At 67.1% G+C, this 17,285-nt stretch overlaps 5 protein-coding genes across 5 annotated transcripts; 2 read left to right on the forward strand and 3 right to left on the reverse strand.

Moving 5' to 3' along the window:
• Positions 1-1,633: 1,633 nt before the first annotated feature.
• On the forward strand, positions 1,634-3,028 carry EMIHUDRAFT_209035 (hypothetical protein; the record flags this gene model as incomplete). Its single annotated transcript, XM_005771853.1, has 3 exons — positions 1,634-2,154; positions 2,392-2,719; positions 2,900-3,028. 3 exons carry the CDS (start codon positions 1,634-1,636, stop codon positions 3,026-3,028), a joined length of 978 nt encoding a protein of 325 aa, XP_005771910.1.
• On the reverse strand, positions 2,964-5,758 carry EMIHUDRAFT_415924 (heat shock protein 90). Its single transcript, XM_005771854.1, has 4 exons — positions 5,255-5,758; positions 4,905-5,072; positions 4,586-4,750; positions 2,964-4,501 (listed from the first exon to the last, which is right to left on the reverse strand). Exons 1-4 carry the CDS (start codon positions 5,738-5,740, stop codon positions 3,254-3,256), a joined length of 2,067 nt encoding a protein of 688 aa, XP_005771911.1. The 5' UTR covers positions 5,741-5,758; the 3' UTR covers positions 2,964-3,253.
• A 2,649-nt stretch (positions 5,759-8,407) lies between these two features.
• Positions 8,408-10,637, reverse strand: EMIHUDRAFT_436057 (hypothetical protein). The gene is made up of 3 exons (XM_005771855.1): positions 10,601-10,637; positions 9,985-10,381; positions 8,408-9,390 (listed from the first exon to the last, which is right to left on the reverse strand). Exon 3 carries the CDS (start codon positions 9,181-9,183, stop codon positions 8,659-8,661), a length of 525 nt encoding a protein of 174 aa, XP_005771912.1. The 5' UTR covers positions 9,184-9,390; positions 9,985-10,381; positions 10,601-10,637; the 3' UTR covers positions 8,408-8,658.
• Positions 10,638-11,886: 1,249 nt separating this feature from the next.
• Positions 11,887-13,871, reverse strand: EMIHUDRAFT_436058 (hypothetical protein; the record flags this gene model as incomplete). The annotated part of the gene is made up of 8 exons (XM_005771856.1): positions 11,887-11,930; positions 12,081-12,188; positions 12,334-12,375; positions 12,447-12,587; positions 12,637-12,660; positions 12,770-12,904; positions 13,188-13,313; positions 13,378-13,871. Coding segments are annotated over 8 exons (1,112 nt in total), but the record flags the coding sequence as incomplete, so codon positions are not given.
• Positions 13,872-14,618: 747 nt separating this feature from the next.
• EMIHUDRAFT_436059 (hypothetical protein) lies at positions 14,619-15,753 on the forward strand (the record flags this gene model as incomplete). Its single annotated transcript, XM_005771857.1, has 1 exon — positions 14,619-15,753. A coding segment is annotated over exon 1 (1,104 nt), but the record flags the coding sequence as incomplete, so codon positions are not given.
• Between the last annotated feature and the right edge of the window lie 1,532 nt (positions 15,754-17,285).

Here is a 17,285-nt window from a genome sequence, read left to right on the forward strand (position 1 = left end):
GGTACTTGGCGGTAGCCGCCTCCCACTGCGGCGTCATCGTCGAAGGCAGCTTGTGCGAAACTGAAGCAAGGAGCACGGGTCGGGAGGGGGGGGGAGGGCTTGGCAAGGAACAGACCAGTGAGGAGCGCACTCGACATGAACCAAAGCTGGCCCACCACCAGGCCCGCAACGGTCAGGCCAATGCTGCCAGCAAAGACAATGGAGCCCTCGCTCTTGAGCGCAGCCAGCGGGCCAAGGCCCTGGAGATCGCGCTCCGTGAGGCAACGAGCAACCCGCGACACGCGCATGGCGCCTGAGGGTCCAGATGAGTGGACATACGGTCAAGAGCTGCTCCGCAGTGTCTTTTACTGCCGCCGCCTCCAATGCGGCAGCGTCTGAGCGCGCTCGCAGCATCGGGGAGCGGCGATGGCGGGGGGAGGGAGGGGGAGAGGCAGGGGAGATGATAGCTGAACGTGCGGGGTGGCTGGAGAGTCCAATTTGCCGCGCCGCCCGTTCTGCCGCCGCGGCGGATGAGGGCGCTGCGGGCAGAAACTCGCCTGTTCTGCGCGATCGGCCGAAGCAAAGAAGTAACGCAGCGAAGCCTCCCTCTCACTTGCGTCGCTGTCCCTTGTCAGGAGCAGGAGAACTAGGAGAGCGCAACCAGTAGGAGGCCCGCGCCTGCCCCCGTGCCGCCGGGTGCAACCTGTCCTATACGAGAGAGGAATCCCTGGGACCCTGTCGTGTGGGTGAACCCTGCCCAGCCCCCCTCCGTGTCGCGATGCGCTCCCCGCTCCCGTTCCCCTGTGTCCCTGATCGTCCTTACAAGATCCTGCTCGTGCAGGTGGGGACCCTGTCCTTCTCCCACCCCTCGTTTGGCGTGCCCGTTTTATTTATTTATTTATTTAAATCCTGCAACGTGTCTGTATTAGCGTACGATGTTGAAGGCGAGAATACCACGTTCGGATCGCTCCTCATCGCAAACCCTGTCAGCAGTTCACCTACGGGTATGTTCGTAAGAGCTACATACACTAGGTGAAGAACAGCCAGGCTCGGACTGGACACCAACGCGGTATGGGTGGACGCTAGACAGATGATGACGACACGCACGAGCGACACACAGACACAAACAGGCTCACAAGACACACAGCCAGCTGGCTGCCACACACCCTGAGTAGGCGTACACATAACTCAGGGCCACATCCTCCCTGTCGCCCCCCCCAGCGCTCCAAGGCACCAGAAGAACAAACAGGGCACAACAAACAACAGACAACAGGAAGTGACATGCGAGGCTAGAGCAGTCTTGCTCTACCTCCAGCAATCTCGCCGGCCGGCGAGGCACGGACGAGACCGTGTGTGGGGTCATGTGAGGTGTCTATGGACGCTCTCCTCAGAGGCTAGCTGCCTACGGCTAGCCCTATCTCGCACTCACGGGCAGTGACAATTCAATGGGTGAGTGTTTGCGAGCATTCACTGAGAGAGAGAAAATGTAACAAAAAACAAATTCGGCGGCGCGCGCGCGCGCGCAGCGACCCAAGCGACCGCCCACCTCGTTGCGCCCTTGGCCTCGCGGTCGCGTCCAGCTCGTTGGGAGCCTCGCCCTCCGTCGCATGAGCCCACACCGTCGTCGTCGTCTGCGTGCGCGATCTCGGCTGTTATGCACCCTCACGACGGGCGGCTCCGCGAGCTGCTGAAGTCCTTCCCGCTAAGCCTCTGCGACGAGAGCGCCTGCCGCCGCCACATCGCGTCGGCAGCATTCCGCCACGCCCCAAACCTCACATCTGCGTGTGGCGAGGAGCTCGGCGCTATGGCGAGTGATGCGGCGAAGGAGGAGGACCTCGCACTCACCCTCAAGTGGCTGTTTGACGAGGCGGAGGTGCGCGCCGGCTCTGCCAGTGCCACAGGCCCGGCGGCTCGCGTGGTCCGAAGTTCACTCTTTGTTGTCTTTGTGATGCTCCTTCATGCGGCCCTGATGCACGCGCCTCCGTCGGTGGCTGCCCGGCACGCCGAGGGTGCACTGCGTTGCCTCCACCGCCTGGCTGCTGGCGCGGTGCAGCTCCCCGAGCTGGACGAGCTCACGCAGCGGCTGCTGCCGGCCCTGTCGCCTGGTCGCCTCGCGCCGCTGCTCGAGGAGCTGCTCGAGACGTCCCGTCTGTCGGCCGCGGCACTCGCCCTGCGGTTGACGGCCGCCGCCTTTGCATCGCCGGAGCCTGGCGACGGCGGCAGCGGCTGCGACAGCAGCGGCGGCGGCGGCGGCGGCGGCGGCGGCGGCGGCGAGGCGCACGTGCTGCTACCGCGCTCTTCGCTGCCGCAGCTGCTCACCGCTGCCGCACGCCTCGCACCCTCTGCGGTCGCTGCGCTCCTTCGCACCTCCCTCGGGCGGCTGCGGGTCGAGCGGCGAGACGAACTCGGCAGGGCGCGGGCGGTGGTCGGCGCGCTGCTCGAGGTCGCGCGGGGCCTCCTGGGAGAGGAGGCGGCAGTGGCAGGTGGCGGCGAGGGAAGGGAGGGGGAGGAGGCCGCAGCCACTAGCGCCGTCGCCACCGCCGCGTGCTCGCTCGCCTTCGAGCTCCTGCCTTTGGTGGCGGACCCGCTGCTGCCCGAGCTGCAACACGGCGCCCTCGCCCTCGCCCTCGCCGCCCCTCAGCCGTGGCAGCGGGAACGGTGCCTGTCACAGCTCCGCGACGCCGTCTGCTCCTCGCACAACCACGCGCGCAAGCCAGGGCTGGTCCGATGGATGCTCGAGGTACACGGCGTCGCTCGCGGGACAGCCAAGAGCAGACTGTGACTCTGCGAATGGGATTCCCATTCGCATTCTTGCCGCATGTACCATTGTGGATCCATGTTCCGCGTCACCGTCAGCCAGCGCCACAGGGTTTGCGTTCTCTCTTTCGCTCGTGATCACGTTACCCCACCTCGCCGCGAGGCGAGAGAGCGCGTCGTCGGCGCCTGCGCCCGCCTGGTCGGCGCACGGGCCACGGCGGCGTCCGGTGTGATACCATCATTTGACAGATGCCTACTCAAAGCTAAAAATAGTTCCTCCGCCTCGCTATAGGCTCGCGCGAGACGCAAGGCACCATCCATCCTGGAACCCCTAATTTAAAGCAGCTTGCGCGGGTCCCGGCACACCCCCACCGGTCCCGACCCCGTCGACCGTGCTGGCCTCGTGCGCTGCGCCCGCCGCGCGCGCACGCCCCGCCAACGCCGCGCCGCGCGCTCTCCACACGCACGCGCCGCCGCCCCAGAGCCCGAGCGGGCGCCGCCTCACAGCACCTCCGCCTCACAGCACCTCCGGCACGACGGCCTCTCCGCCGTCCGAGTCGCCGTCCGAGCTCTCGGCCGGCGCCTCGCTCGGCACGGCGTCGGCGGGAGCGGCGGCGTCGGCGGCGGGCGGCTCCTCCTCCGCGGCCTCCTCCGCCTCGCCCGTCATGAGCGTGACCACGCGCGCGGCGAAGGCGGCCGGGTCGGCGAGCTCATACCCGCTCGAGACGGCGGCGACGTCGTACAGGAGGGTGGCGTAGTCGCGCGTGCTCGTCGCGTTGGCGTCCGCCGCGACGAGGCCCTTGAGCTTACGCACCGCCGCGTGGGCCGGGTTGAGCTCGAGGTTGGCCGCCATGCCGCCCATGCCTCCGAGGCCGCCGAGGTCGTCTCCCGTCGCGGCCGCCTGCGCCTTCATGAAGCGCTGCATCTGCGGCGACATGCCCCACTGCGGCTGCACCAGCGCGGAGGGGGAGGAGGTCAGCCGCGACGACACCTCGACCTTGTCCACCTTGTCGCCCAGCGCAGCCTTGACGGCGGCGCACGTCGCCTCGAGCGACTTCTTCGCCTCCTCGACCTCCGCCTTCTCCTCGTCCGACTGCTCGCCGAGGTCGACGTTCTCCTTGGCCGCGTCGACGACGTCAAAGTCGCCGAACTTGCCCACCCCCTGCAGCGCGATCTCGTCGATCTGGTCGAGCGCCACCAGCACCTCGTACCCCTTCTTGCGCAGTGACTCGATGACGGGCGACGAGGCGGCCGCCGCCTTTGAGGCGGCCGACACGTAGTAGATCTGCTTCTGCCCCTCCTTCATCCGGCCGACGTACTGCGGCAGCGTCGTGCCGCTCGCCTTTGGCTCGGCGGTCGAGGTGAAGGTGGCGAGCTTGAGGAGGGCGTCCTTGTTGTCGCGGTCCTCGATGACGCCGACCTTGATGTAGCGGCCAAAGTTGGAGGAGAAGCGGGCGAACTTGTCTTCGTCCTTCGCGATGTCGCCGATCATGTCGAGCGCCTTGCGGACGAGGCGCTTGGAGATGATGGAGAGCACCTTGCTCTTCTGGAGGATCTCGCGAGAGACGTTGAGCGGCAGGTCCTCCGAGTCGACCACGCCCTTGATGAAGGAGAGCCAGCGCGGCAGCAGCTGCTCCTCGAAGTTCTCCGAGATGAAGACGCGCTTGACGTACAGCTTGACCGGCTTGACCTTGTCGTTGAACATGTCCTGCGAGAGCTCCCACGGCACCGAGGAGGGGAGGTAGAGCAGCGCGCGGAACTCGACCTGGGGCGAAAGGGCGGGGAGCGAGCGGGAGGGCGGAGTGAGCCAAGGCGGCGAGGCGGCGAGGCGGCGTCGGGCGGGCCCCGCCTGCCCCTCGAGCGAGAAGTGGACGTGCGCGTCGGGCTCGTCGTACGCGCGGAAGGTGGCCTTGTAAAACTCGGAGTACTCGTCCTCCTCCACCTCCTTCGGCGGCCGCATCCAGATCGGCTTGGCCACGTTGATCGTCTCCCACTCGTTGCTGGTCTTTGGCACCTGGCGCAGAGGAGGAGGAGGAGTGAAGACTGGAGCAGAGGAGGAGGAGTGAAGAGGCGGCGGGTGGTCTGACGGCCGCCGCTCTGTCTCCTGCGCCGTCTTGGCTTGCGGCCCCACTCCGCTCCTCCCTCCCCCTCCTCCTACTCTGCCGCACCGTCTTGGTCGGCGGCTCCTCCCCCTCCGTCGCCTCGGCGTCTGGGTCGGGCACGGTCTCGTACTCAGTCTTCTCCGTCCACAGGGCGATCGGGAAGGAGATGAACTCGGAGTAGCGCTTGAGCATGTCGCGCAGCGTGTAGTCCGACACGTACTTGTCCGCGTCCTCCTGCAGAGGGGCGCGGGCCGCGGTCAGAGGCGAAGGCGCGGGGCTGGCGCGGGGGATCGGGGCGGCTGCGGGCGAGCTGCTGCCGCGGCGCGGTGTGCTGCCGCGTGTGTCGCGTGTTGAGGTGCAGCGTGGGGCGCGTGCCGGCCGTTGTGTCTCGGCTGCCTCTCGACTACATCTCGCGCCTTGAGGTGCAGCGTGAGCCGCGTGCCCGTCCCCTCGATCGGGGTCGAGTCGTCTTGCGAGATGGTGTACGCAGAGGCGGCCGCAGACTCCCACTTGAGCTGCTCCCCGTCCGCAGACTTGGAGACGACGGTCACCTTGTCGGCGACGAGGAAGGCGGAGTAGAAGCCCACCCCGAACTGCCCGATCAGGTTGGTCGCGTCCCCCCCCGACCCGAGCGCCTCTGTAAACTTTTTCGTGCCCGACTGCGCGATCCGGCCGAGGTTCTCGCGCATCTCCTTGCGCGTGAGGCCGATGCCATTGTCCTCGATAGTGAGCGTGTTGGTCTCCTTGTCCGCCACCACGCGAATACGCCCCTCGTACGCCGACCCGCCGTCCTCCGTCAGCGAGAGGAACCGCTTCTTGTCGCAGGCGTCGGAGGCGTTGCTGATGAGCTCGCGAAGGAAGATATCCTTGTCCGAGTAGAGAGAGTTGATGATAATGTCCATCACCTTGGCAACCTCGGCCTCGAACTCGAACGTCTCGCTGCCGTCCTCAGCCACAGCGGCGTCCGCCATCAGCACCGTCGCCGGCCGCCGCGCCGGCCGCACGTTGAGCGGCCGGCTGTCGCCGTCCGCGGCTGACGAGGCGGCGGCGCGAGGCGCACCCGGGAAGGAGGAGAGCGGACGCGCGACAAGCGCGGCCGACGACAGCGACGCAACGAGGAGGAGCGCGAGTCTGGAGATCATCTGCGTGGAGTTATCTAGAGCGCCACGACCCACGTGCGTCGATCTAGCGAGCTCACGCGAAGAAAGAATCTTATCGCCGCCTCGCACAACACTGGGCACGGGACTGGCTCGCACTGGCACTAACACAGGTGCGAAGAAAGAATGCTGGTCCAGGGAGGCCGAACGAGGGGTGACGTCGAGTGAGGATGTACGTCGTGTGCGTGTCTGGTGTTTATTAGCTCCGAGTAGAGCTAGAGGGGGCGCTCCGCTGCTAGGGGAAACCTGGAGCGCGGACTGACCCTCGGAGACCCAGGTGGCGTTTATTTTTGCGTGGGGCGGACATCATGCCGGGGTAGGTAGGTAGGGTCTGGGCCCTCCCGTCGGGTTTTTCCCTCTCTTCACGCTGGAATTTTCACAGCAGAAAAAGAAATTTTCCCCGGAAATCACGATGTCAACCCTCCCCAAATGGGTGATCTGATGCTTGTAGGGCTTGAGAGTGGCCTGCCATGTCACAGGAAGGACTGTGGTTGCAGGATAGTACCACCAACCATCACTCTAGTTGGTATAGTACCCCACCTTCACGCCTCCGATGATTTCTTTTTTAGTTTCCCATAAGTAAGGTAGGTAGGTAGGTAGGTAGGTAGGGGCACCGCAGGGGCCGGTCAGGTTTTTCCAGAATTTCAGCATGATGTCCGCCCCACGCAAAAATAAACGCCACCTGGGAGACCCGTGTTTACTTTACGGCCCTTTCCCTGCGAACGCGCACCCCCGGGGCTAAGAATGCATGCCGCTTTTTTGCTGTTCCCACTTGAAAAAAATCGGATGAGGGACACCTGTTTGTTCATTGGCCGGAATGAGCTCATTAGGACGAAGCGGGAGATGTATTCACACCGCAGAAACCAGACCCACAGGCAGATCCCACGGGAAATCGAGGCGGGTGTCCCAGAAAACAGATCCCAGAAAAAACAGAGAACGCCGCAGAAACCGACCGACCCCTGGGTTTTCGGCTATGGGAAACCGCCATGGGAAACCGCAGCAGAAACCCTATGGGAAACCGAGGTCTGGTGTCTGCTTTGTGCACGAATGCTCTTTCGAGCGACGCGACAGAGGAGGAAACGACAGAGGGAGAACGACGAGAGTCAGTGGGACGACCGCGAGGTGGCATGAAGGTTGCAACAACACAACCGCCTCGAGCGGCGGCACGCCCGCCTCCGTTGGCCACTCCTACGCCTTCGGCAACACCGAAGAGAAGGCCCGCCGCCTAAACATGGGCTGCAAGGCGCGCGGGCAGCCCGGCCAACCCTTCGACCACAAGAACGGCCACGGCTACGTCAAGGCGCATCGCGGTTTCTACCACGACGCGATCTTTGTCAAGCGCAACAACTTCAACCTGCTGCTCCACGAGACGTTCGGCGGCGGCTTCTCGCCCACCGCCGTTCTCAAGCTGCGCCGCCTCGCGCGCAAAGTCTCGCGCGCGGCAGCGTGCCGTCGACCGCACGGCCTACTCGCCCAAGTACTCGCTCTCTTTTATGTCCCACCATGCAGAGCGCATCTCTCTCTCTGTTGTGCGAGGCGTGAACCGCGCCATTCGCTCTCACCTGGCAACCCTGTCTGCACGTCTCGCGCGCGCGTGAACAGGGCTCCAGGCCCCAAATGACGTGTGAGTGTTAGAGTTGTTTGGTATTGTCTGCGTTGGCGTCGTGCGCGGCCTTGTCCGCTGCCTGTCCCCGCAACTTGAGCTGCCCCCGCACGGCGACCATCGCGTTGGCGGTCTGCGCAGCAAGCTTGGCCGCCTTCGCCGATCTCTCTCGCTCTGCCGCCGCTGCCGCGTCCACGGGGCGGTCCGTCAGCGGGTCGTCGCGCAGCCGCCCGTCGGCGTCGGCAGCCTCAATCATGGCAGCGTCGGCAGCCTCGCTCATACGGGAGCGCAGCGACCTGAAACGGTCCGTCGACAAATTCGAAGCGCCCGCCGAATTCGAAACGTGCGCCGCTCCCGCCGATCTCCCGCTAACGGACCTTACACGCCTGTAACCTCTCTTTAAGGTATTGCTAAAAATCTCTCTCAAGGTTGCAGCGTCCAGCGAGAATCGGCGAGGGACTGCGAAGGGAGATAGAAAGAGGCAGACGCCCAAGGGTTAGGGTGGGCGAGGGCTAGCACCACACTCCTCTCCTTAAAATCCCTGTATGGTGGCGGCGTGCCGTCCTCATCCCTCCCTTGGGTTGTGTGTTTTCTTTCTTTCTTTTTACTCTCTTTCTCGACTCTCTTTCTCTTCGCCCTGTGAGCTGTGTGCGGTGGCGGGGCCTCTGCCGTTCTCCCGCCCCGGGTGAGGTGTCTTTTCTTTTTTTGGGATTCTCGTAACGACTCGGAGCGGTTTTCAAAGCAGCCGCCGTGACCGTGACCCGACACGGACCAGCGACCTCCTTTTGTCAAGAGTAATGGCGGTCGCGGCGGATCGGATGGCACGGCTGCGTCTCGAAGTGGAGCATGTCGCGCGGCTACCTTCATGTAGTATCGCCGCCTTGGGATGGGCCATGGGCATGAAGCTCGGCGACAGCGTTCTCAAGCAGTCGCGGGACGTGGCGCTTCAGCAGGCTCGGGAAGCGGCGCTTCGGCAGTCTCGACCGGCGCCCGTGCGCCTCGGTATCGCAAAGAAGCCCGTGCGGAAGATGCAAAAGGCCGCAAAAAATTCGGCCACGCCTCAAGTCGCCGCGACGCCGAAAACGATGCTCGAAGGCTTTGCCTGCGCCCTCGGCGGCCCTCCCTCCCGGTCGCAAAGTGGGCTCGTCGCGCCCTCGCTATCGCCCGCGACCTCGCCCACTTTGTCGCCGATGCAGCTCGCGAGCCTCCTCTCCACGCCCGAAATCGACGGAATCATGAGCGGCGGGCTGCCGCCGCCCCTGCTCGGCTTGCCGCCGGCAGAGGCGGCCTCGGGGCCCAAGGTCGGCGGGTCGTGGCTCACGGCGATGCCGCCGGGCGGCTTGCCCTTCCAGGGCGTCATCGCAGCGCCGGGACCCTTGTGAGCGTCTCGCGCGCCGCGTGCTTTTTGCCGGATGCGCCCGGAATCGGGTGCGCAGATCCCCGAGGAAGAGAGTGCGCAAATGTGCGCTCCGCCAAGACAGACAACAGTGATAGTTACTACTAGGGCATGATTCCCTTTGTGCATGTGCATACATGTTACGCGTCGGTGTTGTGCACTCACGGTGAAGAGACATACATTTAACATGGGCGGATGGGGGTGATCGCCCACCGGCACGTGGACGTGCTGCGGCCCCCGTTAGCGTTCGTACACACACATCACACACACACACACTTCGCGTGCGCACCTGGCAACAGTGCGGACCCTACAGGCGCGACCACCCTATGGCGCCATCGGCCGACGGCGACGGCACTCCAAGAAAAGGCCGCCCCTGTCTCACGCATGCACACCGTAGAGGGAGCGGACCGTGAGTTGAGGAAATCGGAGGACGCGACCCACTTCGCCACAGACGGTCCCGCGCCTCGCCGCTAAGACGGGTATACGACCGCGGCTCGTGTGCGTGTACCCGTCTTTGTCCGGAGTGAAAAGTCCAACGCGCTCGTCGGTGACGGCGTCCTCCAACCTGCGCCGCGCTCGGCGAACCTCGACAGCGCTTTCGGTGGCATGCAGCTCTTTGCGCCTGAAGCCTGGAGAGCAGCTCCTCTGCTGCTCACACACTCTGCACAGTTGACACAGCCTACTGTACGGCTGCCACAGCTGTCACAGCGATGGGCTCGCCCTCACTGGCCCTCAGTCACTTGTGCTGCGGCTTGTGTGAGCGACACTGCTCGGCGACTGCCGGCACACTGTGAGACCATGGGTGTGAGGTTAAACCACGCTACCAGCGCTTGGTCACATCGGCCCCGAGGTCAGATCCTTCTACTCTGTTGATGACAAGACTTGTCTACTGGCTGGAGCCGAGCAGGAGGGCCCAGCGCACAACCCCTGGTCAACTCAGGGTCCACACCCCGTAACCTGAGTCTCTCTCTTTTTCTCTCTCTCTCTCTCAGAGTTAGGCCATGTGTTCTGCGTTCTCCTCTCGCCCCGTCCCCCGCACGGCAGCCGCGAGAGAGGGACATCTCCTCCTACGGCAGGCTCCTCCTACGGCAGGCCGGGGGGCGGCGCCATCCCGTCGTCATCGCCCTCGCCCTCGTAGAGGCTGTAGATGTCCTCGAGCGCCTTTGCGACCTCCTCCGCCGCGATGCTCTCCTCGTCGCCCGACGGTGCGATGAACGACGCACCGCCGCCCTCCCCCTCTGCAGCGAGCTGGGCGAGGGGGGGCGGCTCGGGCGCCGCGGTCGGCGTGGGCGAGAAGTGAAGCTCGTCCCCCAGCTGCAGCAGCTGCGGCACCTCGGCCGGCAGCAGCAGCGAGAGCACCGCGCCCCGCTCGCGCTGCCCGATACGCCTACCGGGGCACGCCACGGACGGACAGTCACCGACACAGTCACCGACACGTCACCCTATCGGAGGGGGGGGGGCTCGGCTATCCCTCGGCCACCCCGCGGCTGTACCACAGCCACCCCTCGGCGTACCTCGGCTGCACCTCGACTGTACCTCGGCTGTACCTCGGCTGTACCTCGGCTGTACCTCGGCTGTACCTCGGCACCTCTCGGCTACACCTCGCCCGACGCGGCCGGCGCGGTGGACGTAGTCTGCGGCGGAGCCGACGATGCCGAGGTTGATGACGTGCGTCACCTGGCGAGATGCAGCCGAGAGATGGAGCTGTCGCAAGCTGTCTCCGGCCCCGCGTCCCGGTTCTGCCCTACCCATCTCTTGCTCATGGCCCGTGACGCTATCCAGCTGGCCCTCTCCCCCAGCTGCTATCCGCTCGGTGCCACCTCGCCCCTAGCCGCGGGAAGTCTATCCCCCCCCCCCTCCCCCCCAACCCTAACCCACGCCCTCCCTCTAGCCGCGGCCTGCGGGAAGTCAAGCCCGCGCGTCGCCGCGGCCGTCGTGACGAGCACGCTGGTCTGGTTCGCGCGGAACATCTCCATCACGCGCAGCGACGACTCGAGCACCGCGAACGTCGCGTCCTCGCCCTCGCCGACCGAGCGCGACGTCAGCGTGTCCTCCGCCGACGGAAGCAACACCGACAGGCCCCACAGACCCGCCTGCAGGGAGGAGTCGAGGGTCGGGCAAGGCATCGCGGCAGCGGCGGGGCGGGGCAGGTGCAAACACGCGCCGTCGCGTCGCCGTCGATGTCGGACCACAGCGCCGCCTGCAGCCGGCTCGCCTGAGGGACGTGTCGCGGACGTGTCGGGGACGTGTGCTCGGCCACTGGGGCCGCCTGCAGCCGGCTCGCCGTGTCGACGGCGGCGTCCGCCGAGGGCGCGAAGACGACCACGCGCGGCGTCGGGCGCGCGGCGGCCTCGCCCTCCGGCGGGGAGGTGAAGAGGAGGCGGAGGAGGCGGCAGAGCGTGCCAAGCAGCTCCTCGGGCCTGCGGGGCACGGCGTGGACGTGTCATGGACGTGTCATGGATGTGTCATGGATGTGTCATGGATGTGTCATGGATGTGTCAGGGAGACGTGCATCTCGCAGACGGCTCCCTCTCGGCTCCCTCTCGGCTCCCTCTCGGCTCCCTCTCGGCTCCCTCTCGGCTCCCTCTCGGCTCCCTCTCGGCTCCCATCTCGTGTCGCCTCTCGCAGACGGCGTACTCGTGCGCCGCGCCAGAAGGGACGCGCTGCTCCAGCTCTCCTGCAGGGGGGGGACGTGTCCGGGACGTGTCCGGGACGCGGCACGGACGAGGACTTGGGGCGCGCTGCTCCAGCTCGCCGTCTGGCCGACAGAGCAGCGCCTACAGGACGGTTCCGAGAAGGCTCGAGGACGGGTCTGGCGGCTCGCCGTCTTGGCAGACCAGAGGTCTCGAGGTCTCGAGGTGCACCGCGGCGCACGACTCGACGCGGGTGGGCGAGACGAGGAGCGGCGCCTGAACCCACCCCCGCCGCGCCGCCTGCTCGACGCAGGCGTGTGTGAGCCCACCCGTCTCTGCACGCATGCTCAGGCGTCGGCTCGGAGGCGGAGATGGAGGCTCGGAGGCGGACGGCCGGCCCGCTCGACGTGAGATATGGGGAGATATGGGGAGATATAGCGGACGGCCGGCCCGCTCGACGTGCGACGCAGAGATCGAGGCTCCGGCGAGCAGCAGCTGCGGGCGCGGCACCGCAAACGCACCGCACGCCTCCTCGAGGCGGCGCATCAGCTGGCTCGTCGCCTGGCGGGGCGGGCGGTGAGAATGTGCGGAGTGGCGAGGCGCGGGGAGGGGTCTAGCAGTGGTGGTAGCAGCAGCAGCAGCAGCAGCAGCAGCAGCAGTGGTAATGGCAGTGCAGTGGCACTGGTGGTGGTGGACGGCTCGGCGCCTCCATCGGCAAGCACACGTCTGCCTCGTCAATGACGAGCGCCTGCCACAAGCAGGCAGCAGCCCCTCACAACGGCTCGGCCACGCTCGGCCGCCTCCTCGCCTACACGGCGCCTGCAGCTGGTGCAGCCGCAGGTTGCCGGACGTTGCGACGCGAGCGAGGTGCTCCGGCGTGCCGACGAGCAAGTGCACGTCCTTGAGCAAGTCTTGGTGCGCCGCCGCGTAGAGCATCTGCTCGTCCCACAAGCCGGCCACCTGGCACCCACGCACCATATGTCTCACAGCTACTGCGGTGCAGCTCCTCCTTCCGTGTCGACCAGCGGCTGGCCTTGACGCGGCGCCGGCCCGCGCAGGGAAGTGCACTCGTTGTGAGTAGAACCAATCCTCTAACCAGCAGAGTGCGATCGTTGCGTAGAATCAATCATCTAATTGGCAGCCTTGACTCGGCGCGGGCCGGAGTAGGTGAACATGTTCGCAGCGTTGCCCGGCTGGTAGCGGCTCGGGTGCGAGAAGGGCTGCAGGGTCGGGTTGCCCGCCGAGCCGCCAAGCAGCCGGTACGCGAGCAGCGACACCTGCAGGGACATGTCCAGGGCATGTCCAGGGCGTGTCCAGGGCGTGTCGTGTGCCGTGCTCCGGAAGGCGAGGCAGGCGAGGTAGGCGAATGGTTGGCGAGCAGCGGTCCTAGCTGTAGCACACGTACCGCACCACTACGCCTGGCACTGGGCGCTGCTACGCCAGTCGCCGCTCTGCTAGCTCGCGGGGCCTGCACGCCGAGCTCGCTTACTCGCACCACTACAGTGCGTAGCTGGCACTGGGCGCTGCTACGCCAGTCGCCGCTCTGCTAGCTCGCGGGGCCTGCACGCCGAGCTCGCGCGACGGGACAACGATCATCGCCACGGGGCGCGGCATCGCGTCGGGCGTCGCCGTGCGGTCGGTGCGCCCTCCGTCGATCGCCGTGGCGAGGTGGCGCGACAGGTCCTCCTGCAGCGGAGGGAGGAGAGAGTGGACTCGCCACTCGCTCGTGGCCAGGCGCGGCGGGCGCTTCCTGCAGCAGGTCCTCGGAGAAGCGGCGCAGCAGCGGCAGCAGGTAGGCGAGTGTCTTGCCGCTACCAGTCGGAGCGACGATGGCGGCGTCGCGGTGGCGCGTCTGCCCGCCCGAGATCTCCGTCAGCCCGCGCAGCGCCTGCACCTGCACCCGCGTGCCCCAGCTGTACCCGAGCCGTCCGAGCCAGTCGCTCAGCCACTCCGGCAGACCGAGCTCCCGCCAGTCGGTGTCGCCGCCGCGCGCCCCGCTGAGCCAGCCGATGCGGTCTCGCAACTCTGCCGCCGCCGCGTAGTCCTCGCGCTGCACTGCATCGTACAGCAGCGTCTCCAGCAGATTGAGGTCGTCTGGCATGGGGGCGCTGCCGAAGCCAGTGTCCGTGGCGACAGAAACGGCCGCCGCCGCGCGACGGACGGCACCGTGCGCGAGGCTGCGGGGACCGACCCTGAGGGCGCCGGTCGCCGAGCACAGCGCGACAATCAGAGGCCTCCACATGAAATAGAGCTCTACCAACGGCGGCGCCAGCCAAAATGCCGAGACCTGCAAAAAAAAAGCGTTTCCATAAAGGGCATGGGACGCGCCGCGCGGGCGCCGCCTCGCCGGCCTTCGCCAACGCCTCAAAAGTGGCGCAGAGTGAGGCGGCGCCCTGAGCGAGTGCGTGAGCCCCGTGGCTCCAACCGGGCCCTTCCTTTTTTGAGCAGGTGTGCCGCCGCGCGAGCGACGCTCCGAGATCGCCCGAGATAGCGCGGCGCGGCCCCGAGATCGCCCGAGATTGCGCGAGATCGACCGAGATCGCGCGGCGCGGCCCGAGGCGAGGTGGATGGGTTTGGAGCAAGGGGGCGGAAGTGATCAGTGCGGTAGAGGGTCAGATCGGGGCGCGTGAGCCGGACTTGTGAGCCGGACGGCTTTCATTTCTCTCTGCGTTCTTGCACATGGAGTGCAAGATACTCGTTCTGTTGCCATCCCAAGCTGTCACTCCCCTTTCTCCCGGCCGGGGTGGGGCGCGCGCGGGGGGCGGCGGGTGTGCGGGATGTCTGTGGGCCCGAGAGCGATATGCCATGTCCGCCTTGCGTTTGTTTCTCATAACATCGAAGGCTAAGCTCAAAAAATTAGGTGCCCGGTAGGCTTGGCTGCAAAGGGGATTTTCGCGTTTTGTTTTTTTATTCAGGGTTTTGCAACTGATTCCGTTTGCAACAAACGGAATCAAGAAAAGAAACGACCGCAAAAGCAGGCGGCGTCTCGTGCTCGACCAGGATCGCCGTCCCGGCGCGAGAATGCAGCCGGGCTTGCCGTCGTGCAGCCCTTTTTGCTTCGGCTCGTCGTCAGCGACGCGCCAGTCCTGGCGCAGCCGCCCCGCCGTGCGGTCCACGGCCTTGCAGCCCGTCGACGCGCCCGACGACGTGACCGCGGCCGAGATGGAGGCCTTCATGGACCACATCCAGCCGAGCTTGTACCAGCCGCCCGACGACAGCGACATCGCCCATGAGTTCACGGCGTGGCTGGCGGCGCGCCGCGAGACGTTGCGGACCGCCGCCGGTGCAGGCCGCCCTCGCGACTCGCAGGCCGACGTCGCCGCACCCGACGCCGCCGGCGGCGAGGAGTCGCCCGACAACGAGACGGGGCGCGCGACTCCGCCCGCACCTGCGCCGGCGGCGGCGTCCGGCCGCCGGCGCCGGCGCAAGCCGCTCGCCGGCGGCGGCGGCGAGAAGGAGAACGCGGACGTCGAGATGGACGCGCTCATGGTCGAGCGGCCCCGGCCTGCGCAGACGGAGCAGCGCTGGCGCGCCGTCCTTGCCGCGCGCCACGAGGATTACGACCGGGAGCTCGAGAAGGACAACCCGGAGCGGCCGTGGCACAGGGTGCCACACTTCCAGGGCGACGTCGAGGCGGAGTGCAAGCTGTGGGCAAGGGTCTCGCGTGCGCTCGGCGAGGCATACGCGCGTGACGGCTGGCGCATCGAGACCATCGAGTTTGACCCCAAGCGACCCGGGCAAGCCAAAACCGCGCGCGCCACGCGCCACAAGAGGCTGCGGGAGGCGGCGAAGCGGGCGGAGAGCAAGGCTGCGGCTGCCGCCGCCGCCACCGCGACGCCGTCGCCCGCCGCCGCCGCCGCGGCGGCGGCGGAGGCCTCGGAGGGCGCGGCGGCGGAGGAGGAGCTGATCGCGGTGCGGCGAGCGCAGGCAGAAAAGACGGCTGCACGGCTGTTCGAGCAGCTGGAGGACGGCGAGGAGGAGGGGGAGGGGGAGGCGGCTCGCGAGGCGTCAGCGCGCACGCTATCCATCGCCACTGATGCCTTGCTGGGCGTTCTCGACGCGGCCGACGGAGGCACCGTCGAGACGAAGGACGCGTACCAAACGGCGGACAAGCCGCTGGGCGAGGGGGAGGCGACGGAGGCGGTCGAGAAGGACAACATCACCATCGCCTTCAACAGGACCATCGTCCGCGAGGTGCGGCGGCTCCTGCAGACGTACGGCGGCGATCACAGGCCGCCGAGCATGGGCGCTGAAATGCACTACGAGCTCGCTGCGATGGAGGGCCCGTACGCTGACCCGAACGCCTTCTCGTGCGACCCGGACTCGCTGTCCACGCAACAGCTCGACGCGCGTTTGCTACTGTGGTACCGGCAGTGCCTCCCCAAGCCGCCGCAATGGCGCGCCGACCCAAAGCTCAAGCAGCAGCCCTGGCGCGGCGACGATGGGCAGGAGCTGCTGCTGCCGCAGAGCTGGCCGTCGCATTGGCTGACGCGCGCGCGGCTGCTCGGCGCGCGGCGCGGCGTCGCGCTGACGCTGCGCGAGGCGGACGCAGAGGCGCACGGCGAGGCGCCGCACGCGCCGCAGCTCGTCGCGGACGCAAAGTTCGCGTTCGAGGTGGCGCTGCGCGAGCAGCAGCCCGCAGGCGCTCTCTATGAGAGCTACCGCCGCCTAGCGGCGGCTCTCGCGCACTCGCGGCGCACTCGCGCGGGGCTCGCGCTCCGCCACCTGGCCCTTTGCCCGGCGTGCAGCGACGCCCTCTGCTTCCCGGCGCAGCACCTCCCGGCCGTGACGCGCTACACGCTGCCGCCCGTGGTGCAGCGCGCCGGCTGCAGCGATTGCGACTACTTGGCGATGCGGCGCATGCTCGCCGCCCGCACGTCGTCGTACAACGAGTGCACCGCGAAGGACGCGGCGGAGTGGCTGCGCGGGCTCGAGCAGGCTGACGCCGTCAAGCACGCGTGGGGCGTCGTCGTCGTCGACGCCATCAACCGCCCGCCCCACGCGGCGACGCGGCTCGCCATCATGGAGGGCACGTTCGACCACGACTCCTTTGCCGCGTTCCTGCGGGCGACGCCCGGCGTGGCCGTGCCCTACTGTGGGGCGCATGGGCCGCCGCGGTCCGCGGCGGACGATGCGCCGATGCCGGGCGCGCCACCGGGCGCGCCGATGCCGGGCGCGCCGATGACGGACGCGCCAATCCCGGGCGAGCCGCCGGCCCCGGCGGCGGCGGAGGATGCGCCGATGCCGGGCGGCGGGCAGGACGCGCACCGTAACGGCTGCGCGTGCCCCGGGGGCTGCCTGGGCGGCCCCTCGTTCCTCCCGTTGGATCCGTGCTGCGAGTGCGAGGAGTGAGTCTCGTCGTCGCTTCCCACACTGCGCGGCGTGTGGGTGGGGGTCTCTGTTGATCACTGTACTGTACTCTCGCTCTCTCTCTCGCTCGCTCGCTCTCTCGCTCGCTCGCTGCCGCTCTCTCTCTCTCTCTCTCTCTCTCTCTCTCTCTCTGTGTGTGTGTGTGTGTGTGTGTGTGTGTGTGTGTGTGTGTGTGTGTGTGTGTGTGTGTGTGTGTGAGTGTGTGTGAGTGCGTGTCTCTCTGAGCTAATTCCTCTCCCGCCCGATCCTTGCTGCTTGCTGCGAGTGTCGGGGAGCGTGTGCGACCAG

Source organism: Emiliania huxleyi (genome assembly GCF_000372725.1).
Source record: "Emiliania huxleyi CCMP1516 unplaced genomic scaffold EMIHUscaffold_37, whole genome shotgun sequence".
In the NCBI taxonomy this organism is placed as follows: domain Eukaryota; phylum Haptophyta; order Isochrysidales; family Noelaerhabdaceae; genus Emiliania; species Emiliania huxleyi.